General features: G+C 39.6%; 3 protein-coding genes across 6 annotated transcripts; 1 reads left to right on the top strand and 2 right to left on the bottom strand.

The window, feature by feature from the left end:
- Positions 1–344: 344 nt before the first annotated feature.
- On the top strand, positions 345–2,303 carry LOC103705564 (LOB domain-containing protein CRL1-like). The gene is made up of 2 exons (XM_008789327.4): positions 345–1,179; positions 1,711–2,303. The coding sequence occupies exons 1-2, from the start codon at positions 841–843 to the stop codon at positions 2,155–2,157; spliced, it is 786 nt and encodes a 261-aa protein (XP_008787549.4). The 5' UTR covers positions 345–840; the 3' UTR covers positions 2,158–2,303.
- A 6,597-nt stretch (positions 2,304–8,900) lies between these two features.
- Positions 8,901–10,001, bottom strand: LOC103705460 (LOB domain-containing protein 16-like). The gene is made up of 2 exons (XM_008789172.6): positions 9,720–10,001; positions 8,901–9,396 (listed from the first exon to the last, which is right to left on the bottom strand). The coding sequence occupies exons 1-2, from the start codon at positions 9,999–10,001 to the stop codon at positions 9,088–9,090; spliced, it is 591 nt and encodes a 196-aa protein (XP_008787394.1). The 3' UTR covers positions 8,901–9,087.
- MEF3 (Pentatricopeptide repeat (PPR) superfamily protein) lies at positions 8,901–13,734 on the bottom strand. Of its 4 annotated transcripts, none has more exons than XM_088712965.2 (4): positions 11,635–13,734; positions 11,245–11,294; positions 11,112–11,161; positions 8,901–9,396 (listed from the first exon to the last, which is right to left on the bottom strand). In XM_088712965.2, exons 1-2 carry the CDS (start codon positions 13,592–13,594, stop codon positions 11,266–11,268), a joined length of 1,989 nt encoding a protein of 662 aa, XP_088569091.2. In that variant the 5' UTR covers positions 13,595–13,734; the 3' UTR covers positions 8,901–9,396; positions 11,112–11,161; positions 11,245–11,265. The 4 variants fall into 4 exon arrangements, with proteins under 4 accessions (XP_088569091.2, XP_089783971.1, XP_088569090.2 ...); XM_089927845.1 differs by having other exon boundaries at positions 11,535–13,718; XM_088712964.2 differs by having other exon boundaries at positions 11,112–11,294.
- Positions 13,735–16,200: the final 2,466 nt, after the last annotated feature.

Raw genomic sequence — 16,200 nt, 5'->3', positions numbered from 1 at the left:
CTTGAGAAGATGCTAGCTAGGGTTGAAATAATATGAAACTGAACATACAAGGTAGGTTCGAAAGATAGGTTACACGATCATCATCGACAAATTGCGAAACTTGTAAAGGTAAAATTGGAGCACTTTTAAACCCTTGGCAAGCAACGGTAGGTCGATTTCTTAATGTCTTCATCCTTAAGAAGATGTTAGCTAGGGTTGGAATAATATGAAACTGAACATGCAAGGATGGTGGTAGGCAGGCTAGTAAGGTAGGGTGCACATCATTGTAAGGTCCACATGTAGATGCCAATAAGCGGCACGCAAGATTGATTGAAAGCGATCAATGAGCACAAGCATGCCATGGTACGTTCTACCACATTGAGGGACTTCGGCTATGTGACATGGGCCCAAAAAACAAGCATGTGAATGTAGATGTGTGCGACATACTCAGCGTTCATGTCTTCTTGTTCCATTGCCTTTTGCTCCATTTCTAAAACATGCACCCCTCGTGATAGGATAGCAAATTCAGATATAGATCACAAGTTAATTGCAAGCGTAAATTTACCCTTTAATTCACAAGGGGCCAAGGCAGCACCACGCAAAACAAGTGGAACGCCCGAGCAATCAGAAATGGGTTGGGTCAGTGTAGCCTCCTGTGTCTTTTGGGTCTCTCTGAATGGAATCTCAAATTAGTATAGAATTGGAGATGAGGTGAAAAGAGGGCCATGCACTGCAAAAAATAATGACAAATGTAGCCCACTAAGGAGACCAAGGCAAAATTAAAAAATCCTTGCAGTATGATCCACCCCCTTCTCATTCTAGTGTTTATAAGCAAAGGGATGATTCACTCCATAGGCATAGATGCAAGCGAGAGAGAGAGAGAGAGAGAGAGAGAGAGAACCAGGAACCTCGAAGGCCAAGATGACAGGGTTTGGCTCTCCTTGCGGAGCATGCAAGTTCCTCAGGAGGAAGTGTGTAAGGGGCTGCATCTTTGCCCCATACTTCTGCCATGAGCAGGGCGCTGCCCATTTCGCGGCCATTCACAAAGTCTTCGGAGCGAGCAATGTCTCGAAGCTCCTCATGCACCTTCCGGTCGCCGACCGGTGCGAGGCTGCGGTCACCATCTCCTACGAGGCTCAGGCGAGGCTCCAAGATCCCATATATGGCTGTGTTGCTCACATTTTCACTCTCCAACAACAAGTGAGTATCCCATTAATCTCAAAAAACCCAAGAAAACTCTGCAATCTAAGCGAGGAAATCCGCCATCACCCGTGCACACCACGTCATGTCCTCTTAACGATCGACATGCCCACTGCAGGAAGTTCGCTGGGTGTTTCACCAACACCACCGGCCCTATCAGCTTTCTATATGTAATTGTTTCTTGAAGATGGTTTTCCTTTCTCTTGGGAAGAAAGGAGAGCATGCACAAATCTTTTCATCTTAATTAAGGAACTCCACGAGCTGCTAAGTTTTTCGCTGCAATTGGCAACAAATTATCTCCTCCAAAATGGATTGGATGTAATTGTTCTTCCAGATTTTAGCACTACCTAATTTATTTTCCACTCAGCGCCTCTAACCTTGAAAAAAAAAAAACAGCTAGCTAGCCTAGCTTGTTCGCCAAATTCTGCTCATATCTCGCATCCTCCTCGATGGATGGAAATAATTCAGCACTGTAGAGAGTCAAAAGCATTCGGTTTCTTGTCGCTAATGTTGCTCCTTGGTTTCGTATAGGTTGTGAATCTGCAAGCACAACTGGCTTCTCTCAAGGCCCAAGCAGCAGCTCAAGGCTGTGCCACTGCCTCCACTTCCACTTCCACCTCCACTTCCAGAGAAGAGAAGTTGAACAACAAATTCCCACCTTACCAACAAGATGGGCAGGGTTTCTTTCAGGGTGGGGACTTGAGGACGAGCCAAGCTTTGGTTTCAGATCCCATGATGAATCCTGAAGCCATGTTAAGCTATGGCAATGAGCTTCTGATCAACCCTAATTTCTTCCAGTCTTCTCAGGAATGTCACCCTCATTCATACGCGACTGGAGATCCTATCTCCTTCTCCGCCGGCGATAATTATTCTTGTGCTATGGCCTCTCCTGACATGCAAGCGAACACCCGGAGACCAGCATATCACGACATGGAGGACCTTCAATCGGTAACCTTTGCCTATCTTCATCATGCATGAGAAGGCAGTGCATTTGAAAGAAGATGATCCATGGCAATCTATCATCAAAAATTTTGTTATTAGTTACTTCAGATATGTATCGATCGACCTCCTGGTACAAACTATAATTGCACCAAATTTATAATAAGCAAGCGAATTCTATGCGACGCTCGATAATGTGTGCTAATTATGTACTATAACTATGTAAAAATGTAAAGACGAAGTTCATTCATGCCTATGATCTAGATATTTTGGACTTAATGATAAAACCTTAATTAATAGAGCCCTAGGATTGAATACCCTAGCAATCAAATGCTAATACCTTCTTTATATCTAGTTGCTAGAGGGCATAGATAATGGCATGCAACAAAAAAAAAATAATCAAGCAAATATGTTTTTGAAATATGTGGATTATATAATTAGATATCGAAGGGCATTGTTTTAGAGGGCAAGCTTGGTGCAATAATAAGGTTGCTCTATTGTGATCTGGTGGTCGATCGGAGATTCAAAACATGGATACAATCTCTCTGTACGCAGCATAAGTTTGCTTATATCTAGCATCTTCCTTTTTTTGAAGCAAAAATCGGAGAATGTTACAATATTTCTGGCACAACCTAGCACCCAAGGGAAAAATGAAAAAGAAAATTCGGTAAGCAGTTTTATTCAAACTTTCTCCGAAAGCACCAAGATAAGTTTATTTCCAAGGCTTCTGTTTGGGTCGAGTTCCATGGATTGTAGTGGGGAACTCATGGACACTATCAATTCAGGTCTCTTCAGCTGGCAACTTTAACTTTCTTGGTACATAGAATATGGAATCCCCCCCACTAGCAAGCACCAGGTCTGAGCAAGCCTTTGTTACCTTGGTCAACTTCAAGGACTTTCCCAATGTTAACTCACCAAAACTCTGAAGGAAATTTTAGGATGCTTTGAAGTGAGAGTAAGTGGAGAATGTTATTTATGGCTTGCATTTCAGTTGCTTTGTCCCCCCTTCCTGCCTAGTGGATTTCATTTTTCCTAAGTGTGTTGCAAGTTATATATAGAACAAAATGAAAGGATTGCTATTGTAAATTTTCCTAGAATAACACTTGCAGATCAGAGCAATTATACCCTTGGAGATTAGCTGCTACATTCCAGGGTGCATTTAATTTCTCTTCATCATTTGGAACCTTGAGTTTGCCCTTTTATCAATATGGTCAATTTTCTCTCTCTTCTTTTGGAGCAAGAGTTAGGCTAAACCCAACCCAGTTTCATTGTGACATGTCAATCAAAAGGCCATGAATGTTACTTGTATTATCTTGTTGCAACACTAAAGTTCGAGTCTTTTCTCTAGTTGTGTCTGAAAAAGCAAGTTGAACACTCGTGGCAATCCAAGTAAGATACTAGGAAGGAACCCGGGGGGTTGTTTCTATGGGAACCGGATTCCTAAATGATTGGTCTCTTGTTTGCAATCACAAGATGATGTTGATTAAAGCAACCCCGTCCCTTCTACAAGACCATTAATGTCTTTAATTTGGCTGTGTTTTGCTTTTCTTTCCAATCAGCCTGCTTTTTGCTACTTTCTTTATCCATGTACAGCTTCCGTTTTTACCTCTTTTTCTTAATAAATTTTGCGTGACTTAGCCTCCCCTATAGTCACAAAATCTTGTTACATCTTTTTTGGTCGAAGCATCAAATTTAGATGACACAGCCACTCGGAACAAATTATCAAGCCTTCTAAACTTATTATTTGATATTGTTGATATGAACCTTTGAAGATTCGTGCGGACATGTGTTTAGTCTCATATCGGTTATTTGTCGAGAAGATTTTGAGTACTTATATATAACTAAGGAGCCAAAAAAATAACTTCCAACCAGTCTTTTTGGGTGAGGTCCTGGATTGTTACAGAACATATCAAACCAAAATGAAACCATCTTAAAATAACTATTTAGTTCTTTGAATGCAGACATTAATATTCTTTCATTGGCTTCTAGCATGGATATAATTCTATATGAATAAATTAGGCGGCGATCATCACCGTTGCCGACATGAGCCACATCCTATGGTCAATATGACTTTAGATTCGTGTGGAAATTTTTCATTATATTTTGGCTTGTTGATATCTTGATAATTTGTGTCATCCAAGACAAAAAGATAAAATAAAAAGGAAATCTTGAGAATTTGGTTGATGGATATTTACCTCTAAAATCCATATGATAGGCTAAAGCATAGAGGATTGGATCAGCCCATTTGGTCTCAACTATTGGGCCTCTTGGTTGCAACTAGCAAGCTCATGATTATGTCTTAAGGTTTAGGCCTTGTGTGCATTAATTTCCATGAGAGCGATTGCAAAATAAAAAGAAAATTTGTGCAAAAAAATTATTATTTCTTAAAGGTCTGATATTTATATATTTATTTCAATTAGATAAATTTAAAATATTCTATTACTCAATTTTTTGGCCATGTAGCTTATGTCATGTTTCTAGACATATTTGATGTGTTAACACAAGGAGGAGGTAGACGGTACCGATCAACTATGTGCAATCAGACGGCCAAGGACTCGCATGATGATTTTTTTATAGAGAAAAAGGACGCATTACTTTATTTTGATAACATGGAGTCACGTGTCTCGCGTCTGCCATTATTGTCCTAAAAAAATAAAATAAAGTGTGGGGTCAAGATGTTGCCACGCTTGAAGAAAAGGTGGCCGTAAGATCCAACGGCTGAGATCTTATCAGGAGGCACAGATTACGCTCGGCTTTCGGCCTTCAACTTAAAAGGAAACAGAGGGAGGGAGATAAAAGAGCTCGCAGTGCTTTTTTTTTTTGGCTTTGGGAGCTCGCAGTGCTTTTAGCTTTCAAGAAGACGGCGACTTTCTTTCCGACTTTTTTTTTTTTGTTGTTGTTTTTAGAACGAGCCGCTTGGAGTTCTCTGATATTTTAGGTAAAACAGCCGACAAATAAATTCTTTAAAATAAAATGCAATGAGGTGGTGATGGTGGAATGACTTATGGAGAGACAAATCACTGTTTGTTGTGTGAGCATATTGAATCCCTTTAGGATGCATTAGGTTCGTGCCTGAAATTAGAATCGCCATATTTTTTCACATATTTAGTTCTTTACTAAAAGAAGAATCGAAATCTGAATCCGAATGAAATTTGAATGCTGGGATAGAGTCAGACTTGAGTTTTTGAAAAATTAGAACATTTTCATTCTCCCCTCAAATTGAAATAAGAATGAAACTTCTTCCGATCAATCAACTAGAATGGAAGCCATTGAATATCATTTTTATTCTAGAGCCTGTCTCCTCCTAACCAAATATACCCCTAATAATACTATATGAAAAGAAAACATATATTAGCTAAACATATTTCGGATGGTACCCTTTAGTGTATTTCTCTGAAAACAAAATACGAAAGAAAGTTATGAGTCAGAAAAACAAAAATACGGAAGAAATATGGATTCCATTATAAGCTTCTTAACAAGGGCAAAAAAATGTCTTCTTAAATATATTATTGTTGGATTTGAGCAAAGTATATATGAAAAATTTTGAGAACGCTTAACCTATCTTGTATCGCGAAGTTGTTGATATTCCAACTTCTGAACCAACAGTATGATAATAGATAAAGGCACATTCAAATGCACATGTTTTTTTTATTTGTTTTCCTAAACAAATTTATCTAGTGTCTATATTGCTTTTACTCTCTCCTTGCATATCACATGTTATTGGTCATAGGAGGAAGTGGGTGGCAGTGGACTTGAATGTAACATCATACTTGAGTGTTGGTTATGTGCGATGCACCAAGAGTAAGCATGAATAATTAAAATATCCGTACACCTTTTCTTTTTTCTAAACAAATTTCTTTTGTGTCTATTACTCTATTTTGGATAGCAATGGACTTGAATATATTATCATAAACTATTGTTGTTTATGTGTAGTGCACTGAGAGTAAGCATGAATAAGTGTAACTTTCAAGCACCTTGCAAATTTAAATTAATTTTTATCATAGATAACTTGGTGAAGGTACATATTTGACTTGTCCACTTTTATTGTTTCTCTCCTTTGCAGAGAGAATAGGAAATGGATATAAAAGTGGTGTATTATTGAAGGTGAGAATATTTATTTGACTTACGAACAAGATCATCCAAGCAGCTAATTTCTAAAATATATAAGCACGACTATGTTCATTCCCTTTTCTTTTTCATTTTGTAGTTTTCAATATTATATTGTGCTGATGAGGTTAGATCCATCTCCATCATGATTGTCCTTAAGCACTTCCCACGTTCATTCAAGCTCTTTTCTTTGGCCATTTTTGTTTTGTTTTCTTTGGAAAGACGAGTGTTCCTTTTGTCACCTTTATTGGTCTCATTTACTTTTTCCAATAGGCTGCCTTTCATTGATCCCTAAGCAGCAGCAATGATGGAAGAAAAAAGTATGGTTTCCAAATGGTCCATACCCTCAATAAAAAAGAAAAGAAAAATAAAGAGAGAACCTAAGCACAATTAAGTTTGGCATGGGCTTCTTGATTGATCAATGTTGTGATGACCTTACTTTTCCTAGAGCATTGTTGACCCATTTGGTGGTCTTACACTTCAAACACCACATTCCGAGGTGTAGAGGTCAAGCCATGGCAAAGAGGAACAGCTGTAGGCCATAGGTTATCAATACAATAAGCACACCATATGTAATTAGTTTTCTTAGTTCTTAGTTAGTATAAAAAAAACTTCGAAGTTTATAAGTTTTGGGATTATGTAGAATAATATACAAAGGCTTTTAGCTTAACAGGCACTTTCTCCATTTGCTAGAGGTCTGGATTTTCCTTTTACCGTTGGCAAGCTCTGAGATTTAAGTTTATCACTACTAGATTTCATCGTCTTGGTGCTATCTGCGACGGGGATTGCAGCATATATGGTGGAGAGGTATCATAGTGGGGTGAATTATAGAGAACATAGAGGTGGCTTTGTAAGGATGCTCCTGAGTTAGGGATGTAATTAATACTTTATACTTGATGATGTTTAGTAACCTATTGATGTATATATTCTTGCGTCGAGGAAGAGAGCTAGAAATGGGTCAGACCTGAGACAACCAAATCCAATTTTTTCAGAAGGTTAAGCCTGGATGTGCGATTCGAACTATTTTTTAGCAGGAGCTACCTATTTTCCAACTCTTGCGGGACATGTTGCAGCTCACTCGGGCACAAGATAGGTCTCAAAATTCAGTATTTTTTTTTCCTCCCTCAGGTCTTAAACCTGAAGTCTCCACAAAGATGAGCCACATTTTTTTCAATCAAGCACATCAGACAGACAAAACCCTACATTGAGAGATCAAAGGGACAATAAATGATCATAAATTTGGAAATGAGAAACTATAAATCCTAGGTTCATGGACTCTGTCTTCTTCGATCAATAAATAAAGGACCAAAAGACAAAGTTCAGAACTTCAGATATAAAGTGCAATTACATGTGCCTATATTTATTATGTTAAATAAGAATATGATAAGGTAATCCATAGCACTATTTTATTCTTCCCTCCATATCACTATTTTCTGGGGGAAAAAAAAATCAAACAGCTCGACTTCTTATTCTTTCTCACATGCTCAACCTCTTTCTCGCCAATGCACGCAAGGCCTGTAGCAGGACCACAAGAGGCACTAGTCCTTGGTTACATATTTTCGAACATGGAGTTTTTCAACCATTACTTAAATCCAATGGCTCCATGCATGAGAACATATAGAAGATAAGAGATCAACGATGATAGTGTAGTCCAAAATTTTATAACAACAAACCATCTCGATGCGATGATTGCTGTTAAACAAATGTTGCTTTATGTATGATACATAATCTGGAGTAGTTTATTGTGATAGCTACACCATAGCACATCTGGTCAAGGTGCCCATAGCCTTTCTGGATACATATAAGAAAGTTAAATACTATTTTCTTTAGGAATCAGCATTTCATCCATTTACTCTGCCTTGACTATAAGATTGGCCTATGGCTATGTGCACACTTCCCATACTATCCCATCTCTTTAACAAAACTACATGGTGTTCAGAGCTGATCTAGCGTAAAGCAAGAGCCATAACCTATGAGGCAGTCTTCTTCCCCTCTTCACATTAGCGCCTTTATGTTGATCCGATCATGTCCCTCATCGCATCAGCCTCACAATAGAAGATCTTTCACGAGATTGGCAAAGTCCTAGACTGTTAAAAAAGAGGAGCTTAGCATACTGATATCGTATGCTTTCGATCAAGGAGACATGTTGTCGGCTCATTTACATAAGGGATATATTAGGGCAGGTTCTAAACTTGTTTATTATACATGCATGGTAGGGTCATTGGGTCATTACATTGCTCGGTCAAAATTTTAATAGAAATATGTTAGGTAAATCTGTACTTCAAAACTAAGCAACCTTTGCTTCATGCCAGGATATAGCCCTTTACCCCATTGAACAGACAATCTGTGCCTTGAGTGCTTCAAAGCCTAGGGTCATTAATAATTAATAATAATAATAGAAAAAAGAAAATTAAGCCCAACAATGAAGATAATGATGCAGGAGGAACTCAAAACGTTGGAGCTTCATGCCTTCTGTTTCTTACATACCTTGATCTTTTATGGTGCTGCAACAGAATAAAAACATTCAAGTTTTTAACATTTGTTACTGTCAAATTGCCACTTCCTATGGCATTTAACTTGGATAAAGCCTAGAAGAAATGCCAAATAATTAGCAACACCCTGATTCCACTATCATTCATGACAGAAAAATGGATATATACCCACCACACATCAACTTTGAAGGCCCCATTTATGCCGAGCCAACTAATAGACCTATTATTGGAAAGTTGAGAACAAGGAGCTTTGAAGGTTGGCAGATATTTTAACTGTAACATTAGATTCTACATTCAAACCACCCTATACTACTTAAGATTTATATACATCAAGCAGTAAGCAATTCTTATCGCATCATGCGAAAGAGGATCAGCTCCCCATCATCCTCAGAGCCAAAGCTTGAAGCTCCCCTAACTCATTGTGTGGTGCCCTCCTCCTGGTGCAATGCTGGGTAGGAAGATCCTCCTTAGAGCCCATCTCTTGCATAGCCAGTCCACCTGAACTATAATCCACGCAATCAAAAGACCTCTTGGGATACATAGTCTGCATATTTGAGTATGATTGGAGAAGTGGATCGGCGATGTTCCCTTGCCACTGATCACCTGACAATTGTGACCCTGCAATGCTATGAGCCAACTGAGCTTTCAGTTGCATTAGCTGTGCTTGCAAGATTGCTACCTGTCAATTTGAACAAGAACAATAAGATAATTAATATGCTAAAGTAAACTGATGCAGTTTAACTCGTATAACTAATGTTACTAATCTAACACATTCCTGACATTTTTAATGGGTGTGATGCTTCATACAAAGCCCTTAGAGTAGATTGATGCAAGCAATCTCAATGTCATGTAATCAGAGAAAAAAAGTCTTGGAAATTAAAATTGTTCAAACAGTTCTAGAATGAAATGCTATGTCTTCCTCATGTAGACTTATATCCAACATCCAGATCAAGTTAATTATAGACAGAAGGAACGACATAGATAACACAGAACAAAGAACACCTGTTGTTGGAGAGCAAAGATGTGCGCAACACAACCATAGACAGGGTCTCTGATCCTGGCCTGGGCCTCATAAGCGATAGTAACAACAGCTTCACATCGGTCAAGCAGAGGTACATGCAACAAGAGCTTGGACACATTGCTGGCACCGAATATCTTGTGGATTGCTGCAAACCGGGCCGGGCCTTGGTCAGAGTTGAAATATGGAGCAAAGATGCAGTCTGATGCACACTTCCGGCGGAGGAACTTGCATGCACCGCAGGGAGAGCCAGCTCCAGAGGCCATATCAAGAGATTATGGAATAGGGCCACTCAAGATAACCAAAAAACAAGGCTTGGTGTGAGGGGTGAAAAGGAGGGGAGTTGGGCTTTTGGGGTGTGAAGAGAATTGGGTATAGGAGTTTATAGAACTGATATGGGGTGGGACACATGGAAGACATGCATGTAGGGTTTTAAGGGAACATTGTATTAATGGTGTATTGAAGATGGGTGTCTTCTTTTAAATATTTTGAAGGTAGAGTGGCTTTAATATAACCTTAAGGATTGGGTTGGAAGAGTATTTTAAAGAGGTTCAATGAAAGTGAGCTCCAATAAAGTATGTATTTTCCGCCGAATGCCGCACTTGAGGACTGTCTGATGTGGGTGATGCTTTCTTTCAGGATTGGGTTAGCATGACCGACTAGTGCTTTGGTCTTTCAAGTTATTTTACTGGGGAAGGAGACAGTGTCAAGCCTATACAAAGTTAATGTTTTGTATAGCAGATCTCTTTCTGGAGGAATTTCATTATCAGACCATCCCACTGGTCCTACCAGGCTTAAGATTATGCTAGTCTGTCACATGGTCTTCCTATGAGCACCTATTAAAAATTTAGGTCAATTATTCTCTAGAAAAATCTATCCTGTGTACTGAAGATCTATTAGTTTATGGCTGAGAATAGATATAAACAGCCTGAGCACCTACTGAGTAGAACAGTTCTAACAATCTAATCCAAGAGTATTTCTGGGATACTTCAAAAAGAAAAGTGAAAACAGAGATAGGCATATATCAAAAGACTCGAACAATTCAAGCTAAAAAATAGAGAAATGCTGTGATGGCATACAGATGGGGTGAGAAAATGTAGTGTAATAAATGCTGAGCTTCTCAAGATTACAAAGAAGACATGTTAATATGCAGAAATCCAGTTGAAATGAGGTGAAAGCATCATAGTCTCCAAAAATGAATTTAGAAAAGGACTCAAGGACCAACAAGAATATACAATAGGAAGAAGAAAAAATACAAATAGAAAGCACTATAGTAGTTTGACTTGACATGCAGCTAATGCATTAGGTAAATTATTGTTGAGTATGAAGTTGAAAACTGAACTACAAGAGGACCCTTTCAAGGAGATAGGTGATACCATGTTTCTTGTTTCTTCCTTCCTCCTGCCAATCTGATCCTCAAAGTCAACTAAGAAATGACAATCGTTATCAAGAAATTTGGTCGTCGAAATTTGATACATATTTTTGGAGCAAAAAGGTAGATTACTCAACCTGTCTAAGGTTTTGATATTTTTACACTGCTTTTGCCGAGTGTGTCCAGTCTGCAATCATCAAATTCTCAACTATTATCAATAAACACACACTAGCAGACAATTAGGAAAACAATCCTTCCAAGTTTTATGTGCATTACAAGATGGGAAAGTATAGTGGAACAAAAATTTGCAAGCATTTGCTGATTATTACAATCAAAACTTAGCAAACGAGAATGCCAAGGAAAAATGAATTCATGTCATTTTGTTAAATGGAAACTATATGAACTACAAGGGGTTGAAATTTATCACCAATAGTCTCCGCATGAGCAGACACCATCTTTAACATGATGAAATCTCTTCGAATCTCTCATTATTATCTCTCTCTTTGTAATCAAAGACACAAACTTACTTGCAGTGTGGCAATCTCCACAAACTCTCAAGTTTTTTGTTATCCTCAGTGGCATCCCATCTCTAGTTTTCAGAAGCCCAAAAGCTATTGCCATCTTTTCGCTATGACCACAAAGCATCCCCTCTTTTGCCTCCACGTCATGCAGTATAAAGGATAAATCTGGTACATAACCTAGTTCTTTCATTTCATTACTTAGCGCATGCCAAAGCTCTATAATCCTTGTACGCCGGTGGTCCCTTCCATTCAGCGCATTAAATAAATAAACCCTTTTATCAACTTCAATTGTGCTGAAACCAACTGTTTTCTGTAATCCCCTCTCATTCATCATCTCTCTTGTCTTCCTCACCATATCCCACATCTCAGCTGCAGCATAGATATTTGAAAGCAATATATGGGTACCTGGCAGATCAGGCTCCAAAACAAAGAGTTTGTTAGCCACTTGCTCAGCTAATTCCACCCGTTTATGAATTCTACAGGCACCCAGTAGAGCTCCCCACACACTAGCACTAGGCTCCTGCGGCATTTCCTTGATCAACGATTCAGCTTCCTCGATTAGCCCTGCTCGGCCTAAGAGATCAACCATACATGAGTAATGCTCATTCTTTGGAGTAATTTTATAGTCCTTACACATGGACTCGAAGTAGAACCGCCCTTCTTGGACCTTACCTGAATGGCTGCATGCAGATAGCACTGAGACAAATGTTACAGAATTGGGCGCAAGATTCTCAGACCTCATTTCATCAAAAAGAGCAAGCGCCCTCTCGCACATTCCATGCATGCCAAACCCTCCAATCATCGCACTCCAAGCAAAGACATTCCTTTCGGGCATTGCATTAAACACCTCGTACGCCAAGTCCATAGATCCACATTTAGCAAACATGTCGAGGAGAGCTGTGTTAGTCACAACATCCAATTCAACCTCATTTCTGACCATGTATGCATGGACACTCTTCCCTTGCTGCAGGGCTCCCAAGTGCGAGCAAGCCAAAAGAACGCTGGCAAGAGTGACCTCATTCGGCGCTATCGAGTTTCCCAGCATGTCTTGAAAAACCAACAGCGACTCATGTGCTCTCCCACATTGAGCCAGACCAGCAATCATTGAGCTCCAAGACACGACATCCTTGTGAGGCATTTCATCAAACAATCTCCGTGCAAAATCCATGAAACCACTCTTCCCGTACATGTCGACCAGTGAGGTCTGCAGATAGATATTAGAATCCAAAACGTTCTTTTTTATGCAGAGGCCATGAATCACTCGTCCCTCTTTAGCAGCGCCAACATTTCCGCAAGCCCGAGCCAGACAGACTGCCGAACAAGGGTCTAATCCGATTCCCAACTCCTTCATCCTATCAAATAAACCAAACACCTGAACTTCCATGGACTCCCTCAAGTACCCTTTCATCATGAGACCCCAAACAGGGGAAATCGCAACAGGAACTCGATCAAAGACTTTCTCGGCGTCTTCCAAAGAACCGAATTCGAGGTACATATCGATGAGAGGAGGGGAGACGAATTCATCCGTCTCCAGACCTGATCGTATGGATTCCAAGTGAATTGACCTCCCCAGTTCGAGAAGAGAGAGTCCCGCGCAAGCCCGGACAGCAAAGGCCAAACAGAAGCTGTCCGGTCTGCTACCCTCGACGCGAGAGAGCTTGTAGAGCTGCAGTACTTCGGAGAGGCTGCGGGTTTTGAAGTAACCGGAGAGCACAGTGTTCCAGGCGTGGGGGGTTTTGGCGAGGATTTGGTCGAATGCCCGGCGGGCGTCCTGCGGGGAGCCAGCGGCGAAGTAGGCGTGGGCGAGGCGGGAGCCGAAGAAGGCGGAGAGGTGAAGGCCATGGAGGAGGATCCGAGCGTGGAGCTGCCGGAGGAGGCGGAGAGAGTGGCAGAGGGGGAACAGGGAATTCAAATGTTTGGAAGTCGGGGTCGGGATGGCGGGAATGGTGGCGGCATCGTCGCGCATCAGGAACCGGGTTTCGCGTACCAGTTGCTTTCATTGGGCTGGAAATTAGGGCTTCGGACATAATACACAGGCGCTGCCGGACGCAAATCTCAAAGTCTGGTGTGTATCACACTCATCCTGGAAAATAGTTTTGCTTGCGTTAAATTTTTTAAAGCATTTGCCTTTTTTTTTTTTTTGCTAGGGTTTAAAGCATTTGCTTCGCAGCATTATATTCTAAGTTTCAATCAATTTTATTGTTTGTTTTTACGAGGCTGGTGCGAAAGAAGTGCAAATTTAAACATTAACTGCACTTGGTTGCGGGCTTAAGGAGAATTAAATTGAATAATAATTTTTTTACTCCACCAGACAAACGCTAAAATTCAGTTCATTTATTTCAAAAATAAATTTGATTTTTTTATAAAAAACAAAAGTAATTTCTTAAAATTTTAACTTGGAATGAACTATCCATAGAATAACTTATTTTGGAGTAGAGAGAGAGAGAGAGAGAGAGAGAGAGAGAGGTTGACTCATTTTACTTGGAATTGACTTATTCTGCAACCCAATGATTATAACTTAAACAATGTTTTCGGGTGAGTCATCTCAAGGATTAAGCTCATGGGTCTGTCTTGGAAGGAATCATATTCATAGCCATGGGCGGAGTCGGATGCAGAGAAAGCCAAGCATGCTATGTCACGCCCCAAATTCGAATCATGACACGGCCGTGCTATTGCAAATCTTTGCCCGTAATAACACGCAGCCACTTAAAAACTTCAAATGTTTCATCAATAAAAGATTGATTACAAAGAATCTAAAAATAGCAACATTTAATATGTCATTTTCTTTTCCCCATAACCCTGAAGCATGTCACGCTCCTCGTTCCTAGCATCTCCTATTCATCTGTAAGAACATAAATAAATGGGTATGAGCTATAAAGCTCAGTAAGTAACCATGCATAATCTTATCTGATCAAGCATAATATTTTCTCATACTAGTGCATTAATTTAAGAAATTAACAGTTGTAACAAATTAAACATTTCATATAACAAACCAGTCATAAAACTATGCATGTCCATTTACGCAACTTCATAAACATGGCTATGCATCATAAAACTTTTGTCATTATTCATGCTTTGAAATCCGTACTCGTCATTACTCATGCTTTGAAATCCGTACTCATCATTATTCATGCTTTGAAATCCGTACTCATCATTATTCATGCTTTGAAATACGTACTCGTCATTATTCATGCTTTGAAATCCGTACTTATCATTATTCATGCTTTGAAATCCGTGCTCTCAGATGATAGTGCAGCTATGGTCACTATTATTACCCGTGATAGGGCCATAATCTTTACCAACTATTATTCCCCGTTGGCAGGGTCTAAGCCAAGCTATTATAACCCGCTGGCGAGGGCCGTATGCCAAGCTACTATAACCCGCTGGCGAGGGCCATAATATTTGCCAACTATTATTCCCCGTTGGCAGGGTCTAAACCAAGCTACTATAACCCGCTGGCGAGGGCCGTATGCCGAGTTACTGTAACCCGCTGGCGAGGGCCATAATCTTTGCCAACTATTGTTCCCCGTTGGCAGGGTCTAAACCAAGCTATTATAACCCGCTGGCGAGGGCCGTATGCCGAGCTACTGTAACCCGCTGGCGAGGGTCATAATCTTTGCCAACTATTGTTCCCGTTGGCAGGGTCTTCTTCCAGTTACTATTACCCACTGGTGGGGGTCGTAAAGCCAAGTTACTTTTACCCACTGGCGGGGGTCGTATGCCTAGTTACTGTTACCCACTGGCAGGGGTCGTGCATAGCGATCTGAGAGTTCTTAAAAATATATCATGCTTTTCATAAATCTTTTCTCATAGATACATTGGAAAGTGAATAATGGCATCATGCTAAATAAAACTCATGATCATGCTGAAAACTTTATTTTTCTATGCATCTTTCTACATCATCATAATCATGTGTATATAATATAATAATAATCATGATCCAAAATCATGTAATCATTTGCTAACACATGCTTGATCCTAATTTTATGAAAATATAAATAATCATATACAATTTCATAATCAAATAGTCGCAAGTATTTGATAAAACATAAGGTTATATCATGGTTATTTACTTTTTCCACAATTCATATACACAATTCAAATTGCATAAATAATACGTGTTCATCTTATAAAATGTGATATATGATCCATAATAAGATTAAGACATGTTACTTACCTTAATTTGCTCACCCAAATGCCAATTCTCCAATACCTAGCAAGATCATTAAATTACATATCACTTGCACATTTTTTAATTTCTATTTATTTATAATCTTAAAGTCATTTATAGCCCATCCATTGGACTCAATTTCATTTTCGGGTCCATAACCTAGTTCCATTTCTGGGTCAGGCCCATGGCCCAATTCAATTTCTGGTTCTGGTCTAATCTACTTTCTGGTTCGGATTTGATTCCATTTCTGGTTCAAATCTGGATCAATTACATATTGGTTCAGATCTGACTCAATTAATTCTGGGTTTAAGAATATTGAGCTCAGACAAGGGCCAGTCTAGCCTGGGGCCTTTAAAGCTCGGTTCATTTGAATCCCACCGTCGGAATCAGGCCCTATTCGA

This window comes from Phoenix dactylifera, chromosome 16 (assembly GCF_051530095.1).
Source record: "Phoenix dactylifera cultivar Ajwa chromosome 16, Ajwa_hap1_PhDact_Kaust_v1.1, whole genome shotgun sequence".
NCBI classification, from domain to species: domain Eukaryota; kingdom Viridiplantae; phylum Streptophyta; class Magnoliopsida; order Arecales; family Arecaceae; genus Phoenix; species Phoenix dactylifera.
Note: the sequence above shows the minus strand (reverse complement) of the source record. Positions and strands in the feature narration are given on the sequence as shown.

Excerpts from the sequence above, each read along its gene's own strand:
- LOC103705564 (XM_008789327.4), top strand. The coding sequence starts at position 841 with ATGCAAGCGAGAGAGAGAGAGAGAGAGAGAGAGAGAGAACCAGGAACC. Across the intron at positions 1,180-1,710 it reads TTTTCACTCTCCAACAACAA|GTTGTGAATCTGCAAGCACA; the intron begins GTGAGTATCCCA and ends GGTTTCGTATAG.
- LOC103705460 (XM_008789172.6), bottom strand. The coding sequence starts at position 10,001 with ATGGCCTCTGGAGCTGGCTCTCCCTGCGGTGCATGCAAGTTCCTCCGC. Across the intron at positions 9,397-9,719 it reads TCTTTGCTCTCCAACAACAG|GTAGCAATCTTGCAAGCACA; the intron begins GTGTTCTTTGTT and ends TCAAATTGACAG.
- MEF3 (XM_089927845.1), bottom strand. The coding sequence starts at position 13,594 with ATGCGCGACGATGCCGCCACCATTCCCGCCATCCCGACCCCGACTTCC.